Source organism: Apodemus sylvaticus, chromosome 4 (genome assembly GCF_947179515.1).
Source record: "Apodemus sylvaticus chromosome 4, mApoSyl1.1, whole genome shotgun sequence".
NCBI lineage: Eukaryota > Metazoa > Chordata > Mammalia > Rodentia > Muridae > Apodemus > Apodemus sylvaticus.
The window spans coordinates 19,261,252-19,278,070 of NC_067475.1; the positions used below are offsets into that span (position 1 = coordinate 19,261,252).

Consider the following 16,819-nt stretch of genomic DNA (forward strand, 5'->3'; position numbering starts at 1 on the left):
TTTTTTTAAAGGAGAGAGGAAGAAAAGCCATGGAGTTGGGTGGGTAAGGAGGCTGGGAAAATTTGGGTCAAGTTGGGGTAAGAAAACATGTGATCAAAATGTATTACATGATAAAAATATTTTTCAATTAATGAAGGTTACATTTTCAAGCTAAAACTATTTTTATTAGATGAAGGTAACATATAAAATAAATATTTTGAGGTGGATAAGGCATGAAAGACACAGATAAAGGAATAGGGTCACTTGTTACTAAAATCTGAATGCATACCATGATTCACCTTTTGAATCTGGGTTACCTCACTTAGTATGATGTTCTCTAGCTCCATCCATTTGCCTAGGAATTTCATGAATTCATTGTTTCTAATGGCTGAATAGTACTCCATTGTGTAGATATACCACATTTTTTGCATCCACTCTTGTGTTGAGGGATACCTGGGTTCTTTCCAGCATCTGGCAATTATAAATAGGGCTGCTATGAACATAGTAGAGCATGTATCCTTATTACATGGTGGGGAATCCTCTGGGTATATGCCCAGGAGTGGTATAGCAGGATCTTCTGGAAGTGAGGTGCCCAGTTTTCTGAGGAACCACCAGACTGATTTCCAGAGTGGTTGTACCAATTTGCAACCCCACCAGCAGTGGAGGAGAATTCCTCTTTCTCCACACCCTCTCCAACACCTGCTGTCTCCTGAATTTTTAATCTTAGCCATTCTGACTGGTGTAAGATGAAATCTCAGGGTTGTTTTGATTTGCATTTCCCTAATGACTAATGAAGTTGAGCATTTTTTAAGATGCTTCTCCGCCATCCGAAGTTCTTCAGGTGAGAATTCTTTGTTTAACTCTGTACCCCATTTTTAATAGGGTTGTTTGGTTTTCTGGAGTCTAACTTCTTGAGTTCTTTATATATATTGGATATTAGCCCTCTATCTGATGTAGGATTGGTGAAGATCTTTTCCCAATTTGTTGGTTGCCGATTTGTCCTCTTGATGGTGTCCTTTGCCTTACAGAAACTTTGTAATTTTATGAGGTCCCATTTGTCAATTCTTGATCTTAGAGCATACACTATTGGTGTTCTGTTCAGAAACTTTCTCCCTGTACCGATGTCCTCAAGGGTCTTCCCCAGTTTCTTTTCTATTAGCTTCAGAGTGTCTGGCTTTATGTGGAGGTCCTTGATCCATTTGGATTTGAGCTTAGTACAAGGAGACAAGGATGGATCAATTCGCATTCTTCTGCTTGCTGACCTACACTTGAACCAGCACCATTTGTTGAAAAGGCTATCTTTTTTCCATTGGATGTTTTCAGCCTCTTTGTCGAGGATCAAGGGGCCATAAGTGTGTGGGTTCATTTCTGGATCTTCAATCCTGTTCCATTGATCCTCTTGCCTGTCACTGTACCAATACCATGCAGTTTTTAACACTATTGCTCTGTAGTATTGCTTGAGGTCAGGGATACTGATTCCCCCAGAATTTCTTTTGTTGCTGAGAATAGTTTTAGCTATTCTGAGATTTTTGTTGTCCCAGATGAATTTGATACTTGCTCTTTCTAACTCTGTGAAGAATTGAGTTGGGATTTTGATGGGTATTGCATTGAATCTGTATATTGCTTTTGGCAAAATGGCCATTTTAACTATATTGATTCTGCCAATCCATGAGCATGGGAGGTTTTCCCATTTTTTGAGGTCTTCTTCCATTTCCTTCTTCAGAGTCTTGAAGTTCTTGTCATACAGATCTTTCACATGTTTGGTAAGAGTCACCCCAAGATACTTTATACTATTTGTGGCTATTGTGAAGGGGGTCATTTCCCTAATTTCTTTCTCAGCCTGCTTATCCTTTGAGTATAGGAAGGCCACTGATTTGCTTGAGTTGATTTTATAACCTGCCACTTTGCTGAAGTTGTTTATCAGCTGTAGGAGCTCTAATAAGTGGATATTAACCTAGAAAACTGGAATACCCAAAACATAATCCACACATCAAATGAGGTACAAGAAGAAAGGAGGAGTGGCCCCTTGTTCTGGAAAGACTCAGTGAAGCAGTATTAGGCAAAACCAGAACGGGGAAGTGGGAAGGGGTGCGTGGGAGGACAGGGGAAGAGAAGGGGGCTTACAGGACTTTCGGGGAGTGGGGGGCTAGAAAAGGGGAAATCATTTGTAATGTAAATAAAAAACTATATCGAATAAAAAATAAAAAAATAAAAAAAAATCTGAATGGATGGAGAAAGACTGCATCTGGGGGGGGGGTAACTCAAGTTCACTTTAAAACCTTAAGCCTGAAATACTATTTGAGGTACAAAGTATTCGTTCCATAGTTGATAAAAATTAAATTGAATGAAATAAGCATGATTTGTCTTCAACTCACATACTTACTTCCTCATTCTCTCTTACTTCAACATCTAGGCTGAAGAGACGTTGAGAAAGTACAATGAGTCAAAGGAGGAGGTGGCTGAGACACTTCTGAAGATGGACCAGTCACTCACAGAAAAGGAAAAGCAGATTGAAGGTGAGAGTTACGGAGGACATTCCAGATGCTGGAAATTCTCGGCATGAGCTGAAACATTGGTCCTTATGATGTCATCATTGTAGAGACAAAGATGACAAATGTCACTCTTAGCTTCATGGTGGCTGTTTTTAAACCAGTAGACATGGCAATGTCCCTCCTCCTTAGCCAGTTTCTAGGGTAAAGATTCTACAATGTGGTAAAACAACTCAAAACTTACTCTCATCTCCTTTGTATTTTATCTTCTCAGTGGAACGTGTAAAAGCTGAAGTTGCAGAAGCTGCAAGGAGAACACAGGAGGAAATGCAAAAGAAGTATGAGCTGTTGATGGAACAGAAGGAAAAGAGTTACCAAGAGCTCACAAAAATGCTGAGCGAAAAGATGGAGCAGGAACGGAGAGTGTTCATGGCAGAGCAAAACAGAATCATATCCCTTAAACTTCAGGTATCTGGCTTCACTGAGTTCTGGCTGCACTGGATTCTTTGGTTGGTTAGGTTTTATTTGTTTGTTTTAGTGTTTTGGCTTGTTTGTTTGTTTTCTCTTGTAATTTATTTTTTTATTCACCATTGCTGTTCCTCCCTTCTCTCTTCCAAGTTCTGCCCTTATAATTCCTTACCCCCATTCCCCTTTCCCCTTCTTCGCTTAGAGGAGGAAGCCCACTTTGGGTACCACCCTACTGTAAGACATCTAGTCTCAGCAGGACAAAGGATATCTTCTCCTACTGAGACCCAATCATGAAGTTCAGGTAGGGGAAGGGAATCCAATGGTAGGCAACAGAGTCAGAAACAGCCCCTGCTCCAACTCTTTGTGGAGCCAAAGGAAGGCCAAGCTTCACATTTGCTCTAAAAGGTGGGGTGGGGCTAAGTCAAAGCCCTGCATGCTCTATAATTGGTGGATCAATCTCTGGGTGCTTTGGAAGGGCCTAGGTCACTGGATTCTGTAGGTCTTTTTGTGTAGTCCTTGACCCATCTCCCTTACCTAAGCTTTATCTCCAACTCTTCCTTAAGACTCTACCTGATGTTTGGCCTGGGTTTCTGCATGTCTTTTCATATGCTGCTGAATGAAGCCTCTTAGGAGACACTTATACTAGGTTGCAGTCTGTAAACATAGCAGAAAATCCTTAATAGTGTCAGGGGTTGGCTCTCTTCCACTAGGGATGGGTCTCAAGTTGGGCCAGTCATTAACTGGCCATTCCCACAGTCTCTGCTATATCTTTATCCCTGTACATCTGGCAGGCAGAACACATTTTAGGATGAAGGATCTATGAGTGGGATGATGCCCCCCTCCTTTAGCTGGAAGTCCTGCCCAGCTACAGTAGGTGACCAGTTCAGTCTCTATATCCCCTGCTGATAGAAATCTCAACTAGTATCATCCCTATAGTCTCCTCCAACCCAGGTCTCCATCTGGTCCCAGATATGTCTCTCACTGATTTCCAGTGTCACTCCCAGGCCTCTCCTGCCCCCTTCCTCCAAACCTGATCACAATCCTCACTCCCCTCCTCATCTCCCACACAGTTCCCTCCCTCCATCCTCTTCTGATGACTATTTTGTTTCCCCTTTTTGAGTTAGAGTCACACATAATCACTTATTATTTCCTTATTATTCAGTTACTTTGGTTATGTGGATTATCATTATTGTGGATTATTATTATTGGTTATCCTGCATTTATGGCTAATGTCAAATTGTAAATGAGTATATGCCATATATGTCTTTCTGGTTCTGTGTTACCTCACTCAGAATGATTCATTAAAGTTCCAGCCATTTGCCTGCAAAATTCATGGTGTCTTTGATTTTAATAGCTGAATAGTATTACATTTAGTTGAAGTATCACATTTTCTTCATCTATTCTCCAGTTCAGAGACATCTAGGTTGTTTCCAGTTTCTAGCTATTACAAATAAATCTGCTATTAACATAGTTGAGCAAGTGCCCTGTCGTATAGTGGGGGATCTCTGGGATATGTACACAGGAGTGGTATAGCTGGGTCTTGAGATAGAACTAAGGCAAATTTTCTGAGAAGCTGCCAAATTGATTTTCAAAGTGACTTTTACAAGTTTCTATTCCAACCAGCCCTTGAGGAATGCTATTCTTTCTCCACATCCTTGCCAGCATTTGCTGCCACTTGAGATTTTTATCTTAACCATTATGATGAGTTTAAATTGGAATCTCAGGGTAGATTTGGCTTTCATTTCCCTGATGACTAAGGATCTTAAATATTTCTCAGCCATTTGAGATTCCTCTGTTGAGAATTCTCTGTTTAGCTCTGTACCCCATTTTAAATTGGTTTGTTGATGTTCAATTTCTCGAGTTCTTTACATATTTTGTATATTAGTCCTCTGTCAGATATAGGATTGATGAAAATACTTTTCCATTTTGTAGGCTGCTATTTTGTCCTATTAATGGCTTCATTATCTTTGCAAAAGCTTTTCAGTTTCATGAGACCCCTTTTATTAATTATTTATCTTAGTTCCTGAGCTATTAATGTTCTGTTCAGAAATTTTTGTCCTGCACCAGGCCAATGGATTCAAGGCAGTTCCCCCACTTCCTCTTCTCTTAGATTTAGTGTGTTTGGTTTGATGTTGAGGTCTGTGTTATACTTGGACTTGAGTTTTGTGCAAGGTGATAATTATAGGTCTATTTGAATTCTTCTACATGTAGACCTTCAGTTAGTCCAGCATCATTTGTTGAAGATTTTTTTATTATTCCATTGCACGGTTTTGGCTTCTTTCTAGTAACCCAACTCTCCATAGATGTGTGGGTTTATTTCTGGGTCTTTGATTCTATTCTATTGATCAACCAGTATGTTTTTATGCCAATATCATTTAGTGTTAATTATTATTGCTCTGTAAGATAGCTTGAAACCAAAAATGGTGATGAATCCAAGGGTGCTTTACTGTGCAAGATTGTTTTTAGCTTTTCTGGGTGTTTTTGGTTTTCTATATAAAGTTAAAATTTGGTCTTTTAAGGATTGTAAAGAATTATTTTGAAATTATGATGGGAATTGTATTGAATCTGTAGATTGTTTTTGCTAAGATGGTCATTTTCACTATGTATGTTAGTACTACTGATCCATAAGTAGGTTAGATTTTTCCATCTTTTGATATCTTCCTACGGGGACTTGAAGTTCTTGTCATATAAGTCTTTCACTTGCTTGTTTAGAGTTACACCAAAATATTTTATATTATTTGTTGTTATTATAACAGGTGTTCTTTCCCTAATTTCATTCTGAGCCTATGTATCCTTTGTGTAAAAAAGGTTAATGATTCTTTTTTAGTTGATTTTCTGTCTAGCCAACACATTGATATAAGTATTTATCAGCTGTAGGAGTTCTTTGGTAGAATTTTTGCAGTTGTTTATGTATACTATCATATAACCTGAGAACAGTGATACTTTGACTTCTTCCTTTCCAATTTGTATCCCAATGATCTTCTTTAGTTGTCTTATTGCTCTAGTTAGAACTTCAAGAACTATATTGTAGATAGGGCGACAGTGGGCAGCCTTATTCTTTCCATATTTTTAGTGATATTTATTTTAGTTTCTCTCTATTTAATTTTTTGGTAACTATTGGCTTGTTGTATACTGCTTTAATTATGATTAGATATGAACCTTAAATCCTTGATATCTCCATGACTTTTAATATGAAGGGGTGTTATATTTTTGTCAAAAGCTCTTTTAGCATCTAGTGGATGATCATGTGATTCATTTTTCTTTTCAGTTTATTTATTTATTTATTTATATTTTTAATTTTCAATATTCTTTGTTTACATTCAAAATGATTTTCCCTTTCCTGGGTCCCCCCTCCCCATAAGTTCCCTAAGCCCTCTTCCCTCTTCCCTCTCCTATCAACTCACTCCTACTTCTCTGTCCTGGTATTCCCCTACAATGCTGGAACAAGCATTTTTGGGACCAGGGACCTCTCTTTCCTCCTTCTTGGGAGTCATTTGATATGTGAATTGTGTCTTGGGTATTTAGAGTTTCTGAGCTAATATCTACTTATCAGTGACTGTATTCCATGTGTGTTCTTTTGTGATTGGGTTACCTCACTTAGGATGATATTTTCCAGATCCAACCATTAGCCTAAGAATTTCGGCTTGCAATAAGGACACATGCTCCACTATGTTCATAGCAGCCTTATTTATAATAGCCAGAAGCTGGAAAGAACCCAGATGTCCCTCAATGGAGGAATGGATACAGAAAATGTGGTATATTTACACAATGGAATACTACTCAGCAATTAAAAACAACGAATTCATGAAATTCTTAGGCAAATGGATGGAACTGGAAAATATCATCCTAAGTGAGGTAACTCAATCACAAAAGAATACACATGGAATGCAATCACTGATAAGTGGATATTAATTAGCCCAGAAACTCTGAATTCTCAAGACACAGTTAGCATATCAAATGATACCCAAGAAGACGGAAAGAGAGGGCCCTGGCTCTGAAAAGAGTTGATACACCATTGTAGGGGAGTACCAGGACAGGGAAATGGGTGCGGGTTGATTAGGAAATGGGTGAAGGGAAGAGGGCTTATGAGACCAATGGGGAGGGGGGAACCAGGAAAGGGGAAAGCATTCAGAATGTAAACAAAGAATATAGAAAATGAAAATAAAAGAACGAAAAAATAAGAAGGAAAGAGCTTTTGAGAAAAATATCAAAATGTCAAAATTCTGTGTTCCCCTCCCCCAGGGTTTAGAGTAACTACCAAAGCAGAGTCTGAGAGAGTCTGAGGAATGTGGGATGCAGTCTGAGTTTATTCTCCATCTCCATTTTAGGAACAGGAAAGACTTCTCAAGGAAGGATTCAAGGCTGATAGCAGGATGCTGCAGGAAGAGATAGAGAAAATCAAGAAGATGAAGTCTTCACCGTGCACCATACTCTAAAGTTCAAACAGACTAAGGCTCTCCACCCTGGTTCCACTCACAAGGAATAAACTTAAGAGACAGCTTTGCTTGCTTCTCGGTCTTTCGGCTAAGATAGAGTGAAGAGACAACTTTGGACTGTGAAGCAACTTGGCACTGAAATAGACCTGAAGACATGACACTTTATTGGGAAGAATGTAGAAATAGAGTTAAGAAAGTAGAGTTTTTATACAAAAAGAATGTTTGGTTTATGAAGTGATTCAGTTCATGTTTGTGTTAGAACTAAAGATTCATGTGGTCTTTAATTGGGTCTTATATTTGAAATTGTAAACATGGACTCTGTACACATACTAAATTGTATAGTTGGGATTTGTTTATACCACATAGTGATATGGCAGCTGCCTTTGGGTAGACCTTTTTGAATCACATACACTCCCTTCTGGATATTCTTAGTCATGTGCTCTTGAGTAATTCAGAGATTTAGCTTTCCCTCAGCTGAGATCGGCATGTCATAATCATGATAAAAATCTGAACATATCCATATGACACAGATCTTTGTGTCTAATGCTGTCTGTCTGCAGACATTGGTTCCCAGGATAGACATTGGGCATTGCTCAGTGTGGGAAGGCTCTGTGGCTGCTGCATGAGCAGAGAAGCCCATTGGAGAGTGGGAGAAAATTCCCCTCCTGGCAGAATGCACCTGTGAGTGGGAGTTGTGCCTCCCCCCCCCCTTTAGAGAACTTCTTGCTTTGTTTCATGCTCCAGCCTTCAGTGTTTCCTTTCTAATCTCTCTTTATAATTTTTAAGAACACTTTCTCCTTCTAAGAGTTTTAGAATGACTTTCACAATCACAGATTGGAGAACTCAAAGTAAATTTTGTTCTATTCTTCTGAGGCTCATGAGTGCAGTCTCACCTCTTCTTAAATCAACCTTCGTTTTTATCTGCCTTTTGCTCCTATGACATCATTTGCAAGTCTCTGAGAATAAACACCTTCTACATTATAGCAGAAGCATGGGTTCAATGAAAGATGTCAATAAAAATGATCAACCTACCATAATTGTTTCAAGAGCATGCCATATATTGTTCATAATGTAATAAAATTTTCTCCTAAATTTCTGTAAAAGGGGAGTTAATTAGAAGACTTTTAGCTGTCACACAGGCTCCCAATGATGAAGGCATCAGTTCTGCAGCTAAACATTAAGAATAATCGTACCACACAAAAGAAATGTCATAGTCACAGGGCTCAACACTCTCATGGATGAAGAAACAGGAAAATACTTTCTGTAAAATTATTTTTCTGGTGATGGCATTAAAACTAGGACTCTTAAGAAACACTTCTGGTAATAAGTTAACTTAGAGAATAACAGTGGATGGTACAGTGTTTCTGAAGTATACTTCTGAGTGCATGCTAGTATCATGTGTGCTTGAAGAAAGAGCTCAACACTTGTCCTCTGCTGCCTACACTTCTGGAGCCATGGGTAACATGATGTGTGCTATCTGGTTGATGTTTTTGTCCCTGGGAACTTGGAGGTACTTGGTGGTTCATATCCTTGTTCCTCCTATGGCACTGCAAACCTCATCAGCTCCTTGGGTCCTTTCTTTAGCTCCCTCATTAGGGACCCTGTGCTCAGTTCAGTGGCTGGCTGAGAGTGTCCCCTTTGTATTTATCAAACACTAGCACAGCCTCCCAGGTAATAGCTCTATCAGGCTCTGGTTAGCAAGTACTTGTGGGCATCAATAATAGTGTCTGGGTTTTGTAACTGTATATGGGATGGATCACTTGGTGAGGTAGTCTCTGGATGGTCTTTCCTTCAGACTCTGCTCCACACTTTGTCTCTGCATCACTTTCTCTGGGTATTTTGTTTCCCCTTCTAAGAAGGACCAGACTATCCATAGGTTGTTCTTCCTTCTTCTTGGGCATCATTTGATATGTGAATTGTGTCTTGGGTATTCCAAACTCCTGGGATAATATCCACTTATCAATTAGTGCATACTATGTGTGTTCTTTTATAATTGGGTTGCCTCACTTAAGATGACATTTTCCAGTTCCACCCATTTGTCTAAGAATTTCATGAATTCATTTTTTAATAGTTGTGTAGTATTCCATGGTATAAATATACCACATTTTCTGTATCCATTCCTCTGTTGAGGGACATCTCTGTTCTTTCCAGCCTCTGGCTATTATAAATAAGGCTTCTATGAACATAGAGGAGCATGTGTCCTTATTACATGCTGGAAAATCCTCTGGGTATATGCCCAGGAGTAGTATAACAGGATCCTCCTAAAGAAATGTTCAAAATCCTTAGTCATCAGGGAAGTAAGTGTAAATCAAAACAACTCTGAGATTTCACCTCACACCAGTCAAAATAGCTAACAAAACATCAGAAGACAGCAGGTGCTGGTGAGGATATGGAGAAAGAGGAACATTCCACTGCTGGGGGGATTGCAAGCTGGTACAACTACTTGAGAAATGGTTTTTAAACAATCCATGTACACTTCTGAATCGCACAATCTCTTGCTAACTTTGTGTAAGGCAGTGGGGCTGGCAACTTCACAAAACAAACACTAATGGAAAAAGGGGACGGAAACATAACAGAATGAACTCAAAACCACACCCTCTTTAGTAATTTAATCACCTTTCTTTTAAACACCCACAAGAAACTGCACCATTTATCAATCTCTACCTGAGAAATCCCTGAGGCTCTCCTCTTAGCAATACATATCTCATTCCAGCTGTCGTGGTTGAGTCACCCACCACTCCCACCTCAGTTAGGAAGTTCTTTAGTTTCATTTTCATCATGTTTCATCAGCATTTCTCTAATAAAGAGCTAACTCCTTACAAGTTCTCTGGCAAAAATCTGGAACTTCCTCAGTTACTACAGGGTCCATGTAACAGAACCTGTAAGATAGGACCAAGCAATCTACAGACAGACCTTGAAGCAAAGCTGTCAGGCTTTGGAAGACTGTGTCTTCTCTGAAGGCTTTCACTTCAGGTAAGACAGAGGCAGAGGTAGAATAGTGTTTACCAGACTGCTGGTTTACCCAAGCAGAGAGGAGGCTGAAATCAACACAGATGTGAGTGGAGCCAGGTTAGTTGACTGAGGCAGTCTGTACACTAAATGTACCTGTGCCTACTATGGCAAATTAATTAAACTCTGGTAAAGCAGAGTTCACACAGAGGGCATAAGTGATTTAAGGTTCATATTGCTTTCTTGGTACCATTTTAGACCATCTTTACTGTGTAATGAAACTCAGACAAAATCCCTCAACTTGTTGCAGTGTCCACCTAAATAAGTTAGGCTGCTTGGAATTTGTAAAAAGAGACAGGTCTCCTGATGGTAATCTAGGGAGTTACAGTATTTTTGTGTATCTTATTTTAAAGATAGATGTATAGATACATACATATAGATATAGATATAGATATAGATATAGATATAGATAGATAGATAGATAGATAGATAGATAGATAGATAGATAGATAGATAGATAGATTTGTGTGTATATTATTCATTCTTTGAGAACATCCTATCTGTCATGTATTTTGGATTGTATTTATTCCCTACTCTTTCTTCCATCTCTCCCTACCATCCCCCACCATGTCTTCTACACAGTTTCATGTCTAATTGAGTTAAGTTCCTGAGCTCATTCAGGCATGTACAGAAGGCCACCTACTGGAGTTTACATAACTAATCTGGGACCATAGGACTCAAGAAAACCAACCCTGGCTTCTGAAACAGTCATTAACTGCCAATATCACATCAGTTATGCATGGGGCTTCCTGAGCCTCTCACTGATCTATGGTGGAATTTTTTTTTAATTAATTTCCACATTATTTTTTTATCACCTACTACTATTTAATCAGTGATTCTCTTTTTTTATTCGATATATTTTTTATTTACATTTCAAATGATTTCCCCTTTTCTAGACCCCCACTCCCAGAAAGTCCCGCAAGCCCCCTTCTCTCCCCCTGTCCTCCCACCCACCCCTTCTCACTTCCCCATTCTGGTTTTGCCGAATACTGCTTCACTGAGTCTTTCCAGAACAGGGGGCCACTCTTCCTTTCTTCTTGTACCTCATTTGATGTGTGAATTATGTTTTGGGTATTCCAGTTTTCTAGGTTAATATCCACTTATTAGTGAGTGCATACCATGATTCACCTTTTGAGTCAGGGTTATCTCACTTAGTATGATGTTCTCTAGCTCCATCCATTTGCCTAAGAATGTCATGAATTCATTGTTTCTAATGGCTGAATAGTACTCCATTGTGTATATATACCACATTTTTTGCATCCACTCTTCTGTTGAGGGATACCTGGGTTCTTTCTAGCTTCTGGCAATTATAAATAGGGCTGCTATGAACATAGTAGAGCATGTATCCTTATTACATGGTGGAGAATCCTCTGGGTATATGCCCAGGAGTGGTATAGCAGGATCTTCTGGAAGTGAGGTGCCCAGTTTTCGGAGGAACCCCCAGACTGATTTCCAGAGTGGTTGTACCAATTTGCAACCCCACCAGCAGTGGAGGAGTGTTCCTCTTTCTCCACACCCACTCCAACACCTGCTGTCTCCTGAATTTTTAATCTTAGCCATTCTGACTGGTGTAAGGTGAAATCTCAGGGTTGTTTTGATTTGCATTTCCCTAATGACTAATGAAGTTGAGCATTTTTTAAGATGCTTCTCCACCATCCGAAGTTCTTCAGGTGAGAATTCTTTGTTTAACTCTGTACCCCATTTTTAATAGGGTTGTTTGGTTTTCTGGAGTCTAACTTCTTGAGTTCTTTATATATATTAAATATTAGCCCTCTATCTGATGTAGGATTGGTGAAGATCTCTTCCCAATTTGTTGGTTGCCGATTTGTCCTTTTGATGGTGTCCTTTGCCTTACAGAAACTTTGTAATTTTATGAGATCCCATTTGTCAATTCTTGATCTTAGAGCATACACTATTGGTGTTCCGTTCAGAAACTTTCTCCCTGTACCGATGTCCTCAAGGGTCTTCCCCTGTTTCTTTTCTATTAGCTTCAGAGTGTCTTGCTTTATGTGGAGGTCCTTGATCCATTTGGATTTGAGCTTAGTACAAGGAGACAAGGATGGATCAATTCACATTCTTCTGCATGCTGACCTCCAGTTGAACCAGCACCATTTGTTGAAAAGGCTATCTTTTTTCCATTGGATGTTTTCAGCCTCTTTGTCGAGGATCAAGTGGCCATAGGTGTGTGGGTTCATTTCTGGATCTTCAGTCCTGTTCCATTGATCCTCCTGCCTGTCACTGTACCAATACCATGCAGTTTTTAACACTATTGCTCTGTAGTATTGCTTGAGGTCAGGGATACTGATTCCCCCAGAATTTCTTTAGTTGCTTAGAATAGTTTTAGCTATCCTGGGTTTTTTGTTATTCCAGATGAATTTGATAATTGCTCTTTCTAACTCAGTGAAGACTTGAGTTGGGATTTTGGTGGGTATTGCATTGAATCTGTATATTGCTTTTGGCAAAATGGCCATTTTAACTATATTGATTCTACCGATCCATGAGCATGGGAGGTTTTCCCATTTTTTGAGGTCTTCTTCCATTTCCTTCTTCAGAGTCTTGTAGTTCTTGTCATATAGATCTTTAACATGTTTGGTAAGAGTCACCCCAAGATACTTTATACTGTTTGTGGCTATTGTGAAGGGGGTAATTTCCCTAATTTCTTTCTCAGCCTGCTTATCCTTTGAGTATAGGAAGGCCACTGATTTGCTTCAGTTGATTTTATAACCTGCCAGATTGCTGAAGTTGTATATCAGCTGTAGGAGTTCTCTAGTGGAGTTTTTTGGGTCACTTAGGTAGACTATCATGTCATCTGCAAATAATGATAGTTTGACTTCTTCCTTTCCAATTTGTATCCCTTTGACCTCCTTATGTTGTCTAAATGCCCGAGCTAGTACCTCAAGTATAATATTGAAAAGATAAGGAGAAAGGGGGCAGCTCTGTCTAGTCCCTGATTTTAGAGGGATTGCTTCAAGTTTCTCTCCATTTAGTTTGATGCTGGCTATGGGTTAACTGTATATTGCTTTTACTATGTTTAGGTATGGGCCTTGAATTCCTGTTCTTTCCAAGACTTTAAGCATGAAAGGATGCTGAATTTTGTCAAATGTTTTTTCAGCATCCAATGAAATGACCATGTGGTTTTGTTCTTTGAGTTTGTTTATGTAGTAGATTGCATCGATGGATTTCCATATATTGAAACAACCTGCATTCCCAGGATAAAGCCTACTGGATCATGGTGGATGGTCGTTTGATGTGTTCTTGGATTCGGTTGTCCAGAATTTTATTGAGTATTTTTGCATCGATGTTCATAAGGGAAATTGGTCTGAAGTTCTCTTTTTTGTTGGATCTTTGTGTGGTTTTGGTATCAGCATAATTGTGGCTTCGTAGAAGGAATTGGGTAGGGTTCCTTTTGTTTCTATTTTGTGGAATAGTTTGAAGAGTATTGGTGTTAACTCTTCTTTGAAGGTCTGATAGAATTCTGCACAGAAACCATCTGGTCCTGTGCTTTTTTTGGTTGGAAGACTTTCTATGACTCCTTCTATTTCTTTAGGCATTATGGGAATGTTTAGATGATCTATTTGGTCCTGATTTAATTTTGGTATTTGGTATCTGTCAAGGAAATGGTCCATTTCCTCCTGATTCTCCAGTTGTGTTGAGTACAGGCTCTTGTAGTAGGATCTGATGATTTTTTGGATTTCCTCAGTTTCCGGTGTTATATCTCCCTTTTCTTTTCTAAGTTTGTTAATTTGGATACTTTCTCTGTGCCCTTTGGTCAGTCTGGCTAAGGGTTTATCTATCTTGTTGATTTTCTCAAAGAACCAGCTCCTGGTTTTGTTGATTCTTTGTATGGTTCTCTTTGTTTCTACTTGATTGATTTCGGCCCTGAGTTTGATGATTTCCTGCCTTCTACTCCTCCTGGGTGAAATAGCTTCTTTTTGTTCCAGGGCTTTCAGGTGTATCATTAAGCTGGTAATATATCCTCTCTCCATTTTCTTTTTGGAGGCACTCAGGGCTATGAGTTTTCCTCTTAGCACTGCTTTCATTGTGTCCCATAGATTTGGGTATGTTGTGTCTTCATTTTCATTGTGTTCTAAAAAGTCTTTAATTTCTTTCTTTATTTCTTCCTTGACCAAGGTATCATTGAGTAGGATATTGTTCAGTTTCTACGTGTATGTGGGCTTTCTGTTGATTTTGTTGCTATTGAAGACCACTTTTACTCCATAGTGATCTGATAGGAGGCATGGGATTAGTTCGATCTTCTTATATTTGTTGAGGTCTGACTTGTGACCAATTATATGGTCGATTTTGGAGAAGGTACCATGAGGTGCTGAGAAAAAGGTATATTCTTTTGCTTTAGGATAGAATGCTCTGTATATATCTGTTAAATCTAATGGTCCAAAGCTTCAATTAGTTTCATTGTGTCCCTGTTTAGTTTCTGTTTTCCTGATCGGTCCATTGAGGAAAGTGCAGTATTGAAGTCACCCACAATTATTGTGTTAGGTGCAATGTGTGCTTTGAGCTTTAATAAAGTTTCTTTTACAAAAGAGGGTGCTCTTGCATTTGGAGCATTGATGTTCAGGATTGAGAGTTCTTGTTGTATTTTTCCTTTGACCAGCAAGAAGTGTCCCCCAGAGTCTCTTTTGATGACTTTGGTTTGAAAGTCAATTTTATCTGATATTAAAATGGCTACTCCAGCTTGTTTCCTGAGACCATTTGCTTGTAAAATTGTCTTCCAGCCTTTTACTCTAAGGTAGTGTTTGTCTTTGACCCTTAGGTGTGTTTCCTGTAAGCAGCAAAATGTAGGGTCCTGTTTATGTATCCAGTCAGTTAGTCTATGTCTTTTTATTGGGGCATTGAGTCCATTGATGTTAAGAGATATTAAGGAATAGTGATTTTTACTTCCTCTCATTTTTGACATTATTTTTTAAATTTGATTGGTTAACTTCTTTTGGGTTTGATGAAAGGTTACTATCTTGCTTTTTCCAGGGTTAAGTTTCCCTCCTTGTATTGGTGTTTTCCTCCTATTATCTTTTGTAGGGCTGGGTTTGTGGATAGATATTGGGTAAACTTGGTTTTGTCATGGAATATCTTAGTTTCTCCATCTACGGTGATTGAGAGTTTTGCTGGATATAGTAGTTTTGGCTGGCATTTGTGTTCTCTTAGAGTCTGCATGAGATCTGCCCAGGATCTTCTAGCCTTCATAGTCTCAGGTGAAAAGTCTCCTGTGATTCTGATAGGTCTTCCTTTATATGTTACTTGGCCTTTTTCTCTTACTGCCTTTAATATTCTTTCTTTGTTTAGTACATTTGGTGTTTTGATTATTATGTGACAGGAAGTATTTCTGTTCTGGTCCAGTATGTTTGGAGTTCTGTAGGCTTCTTGTATATTCATGGGCATCTCTCTCTCTCTTTAGGTTACGGAAGTTTTCTTCCATAATTTTATTGAAAATATTTGCTGGTCCTTTAAGTTGTAAATCTTCACTCTCATCTATGCCTATAATCCTTAGGTTTGGTCTTCTCATTGTGTCCTGGATTTCCTGGATATTTTGGGTTACAAGCTCTTTGCATTTTGCATTTTCTTTAACTGTTGAGTCCATGGTTTCTATGGCATCTTCAGCAGCTGAGATTCTTTCTTCTATCTCTTGTATTCTGTTGTTGACATTTCATCTATGTCTCCTGATTTCTTCCCAAGGCTTTCTATCTCCAAAGTTGTCTCCCATTGAGTTTTCTTAGTTGTTTCTATTTCTGAATTTAGGTCCTGGATGGTTTTGCTTAGCTCCTTCACTTGATTGTTTGTGCTTTCCTGTAATTCTTTAAGACATTTTTGTGTTTCATCTTTCATGACCTCAGCCTGTTGACCAAAGTTCTCCTTTATTTCTTTAAGTGTTTTTTTGCATTTCCTCCTTGTTGGCTTTTGTATTCTCCTGGATTTCTTTCAATGATTTTTGTGTTTCCCTTGCAAGGGCTTCTAACTTTTGATCCATTTTCTCCTGAATTTCTTTAAGTATGTCCTTCATGTGTTCCTGTACCAGCATCATCACCAGTGATTTTAAATCCAAATCATGTTTTACTGGTGTGATGGGGTATCCAGGACATGCTGGTAAAGGAGAATTGGGTTCAGATGTTGCCATATTGCCTTGATTTCTTTTAGTGACGTTCCTGCCTTTGCCTTTTGCCATCTAGTTCTCACTGGTGTTAGTTGGTCTTGTCAATGCTGGACTCACCAGTGCAAGCTGCCCCTTCCCAGGTGGCCTCTGGTGCACAGCTTACATCCTGCACTGCCTGGAGACAAGGTGCTATTGCCCAGGCTGTTCAGATCCTGAAGCAGGCACCTGAAGTCTCCTGCTGGGGCCTGCTGGATTCACTGGAGCATACCGACTTCTCCCCGCTGGCCGCCCAGAAGCCCCTCTTGCCTCTTGCAGAACCTGGAGATGTGGTGTTG

The 16,819-nt window shown here is 39.2% G+C and overlaps 1 protein-coding gene across 4 annotated transcripts in view; it reads left to right on the forward strand.

Annotated features, from left to right (window-relative positions):
* LOC127682613 (guanylate-binding protein 1-like) overlaps positions 1-16,819 on the forward strand; it is a 248,504-nt gene that overhangs the window by 166,345 nt on the left and 65,340 nt on the right. The window contains exons 8-10 of one of the 4 annotated variants that reach the window (XM_052179087.1): positions 2,393-2,495; positions 2,743-2,936; positions 7,265-8,686. The exons of the other annotated variants lie outside the window; for them this stretch is intronic. Of the exons in view, the coding sequence (XP_052035047.1) occupies positions 2,393-2,495; positions 2,743-2,936; positions 7,265-7,372 (405 nt within the window). The 3' untranslated portion in view covers positions 7,373-8,686. Of the gene's footprint in view, positions 1-2,392; positions 2,496-2,742; positions 2,937-7,264; positions 8,687-16,819 lie in introns of those variants that run through there. 4 annotated transcript variants of the gene reach the window in all.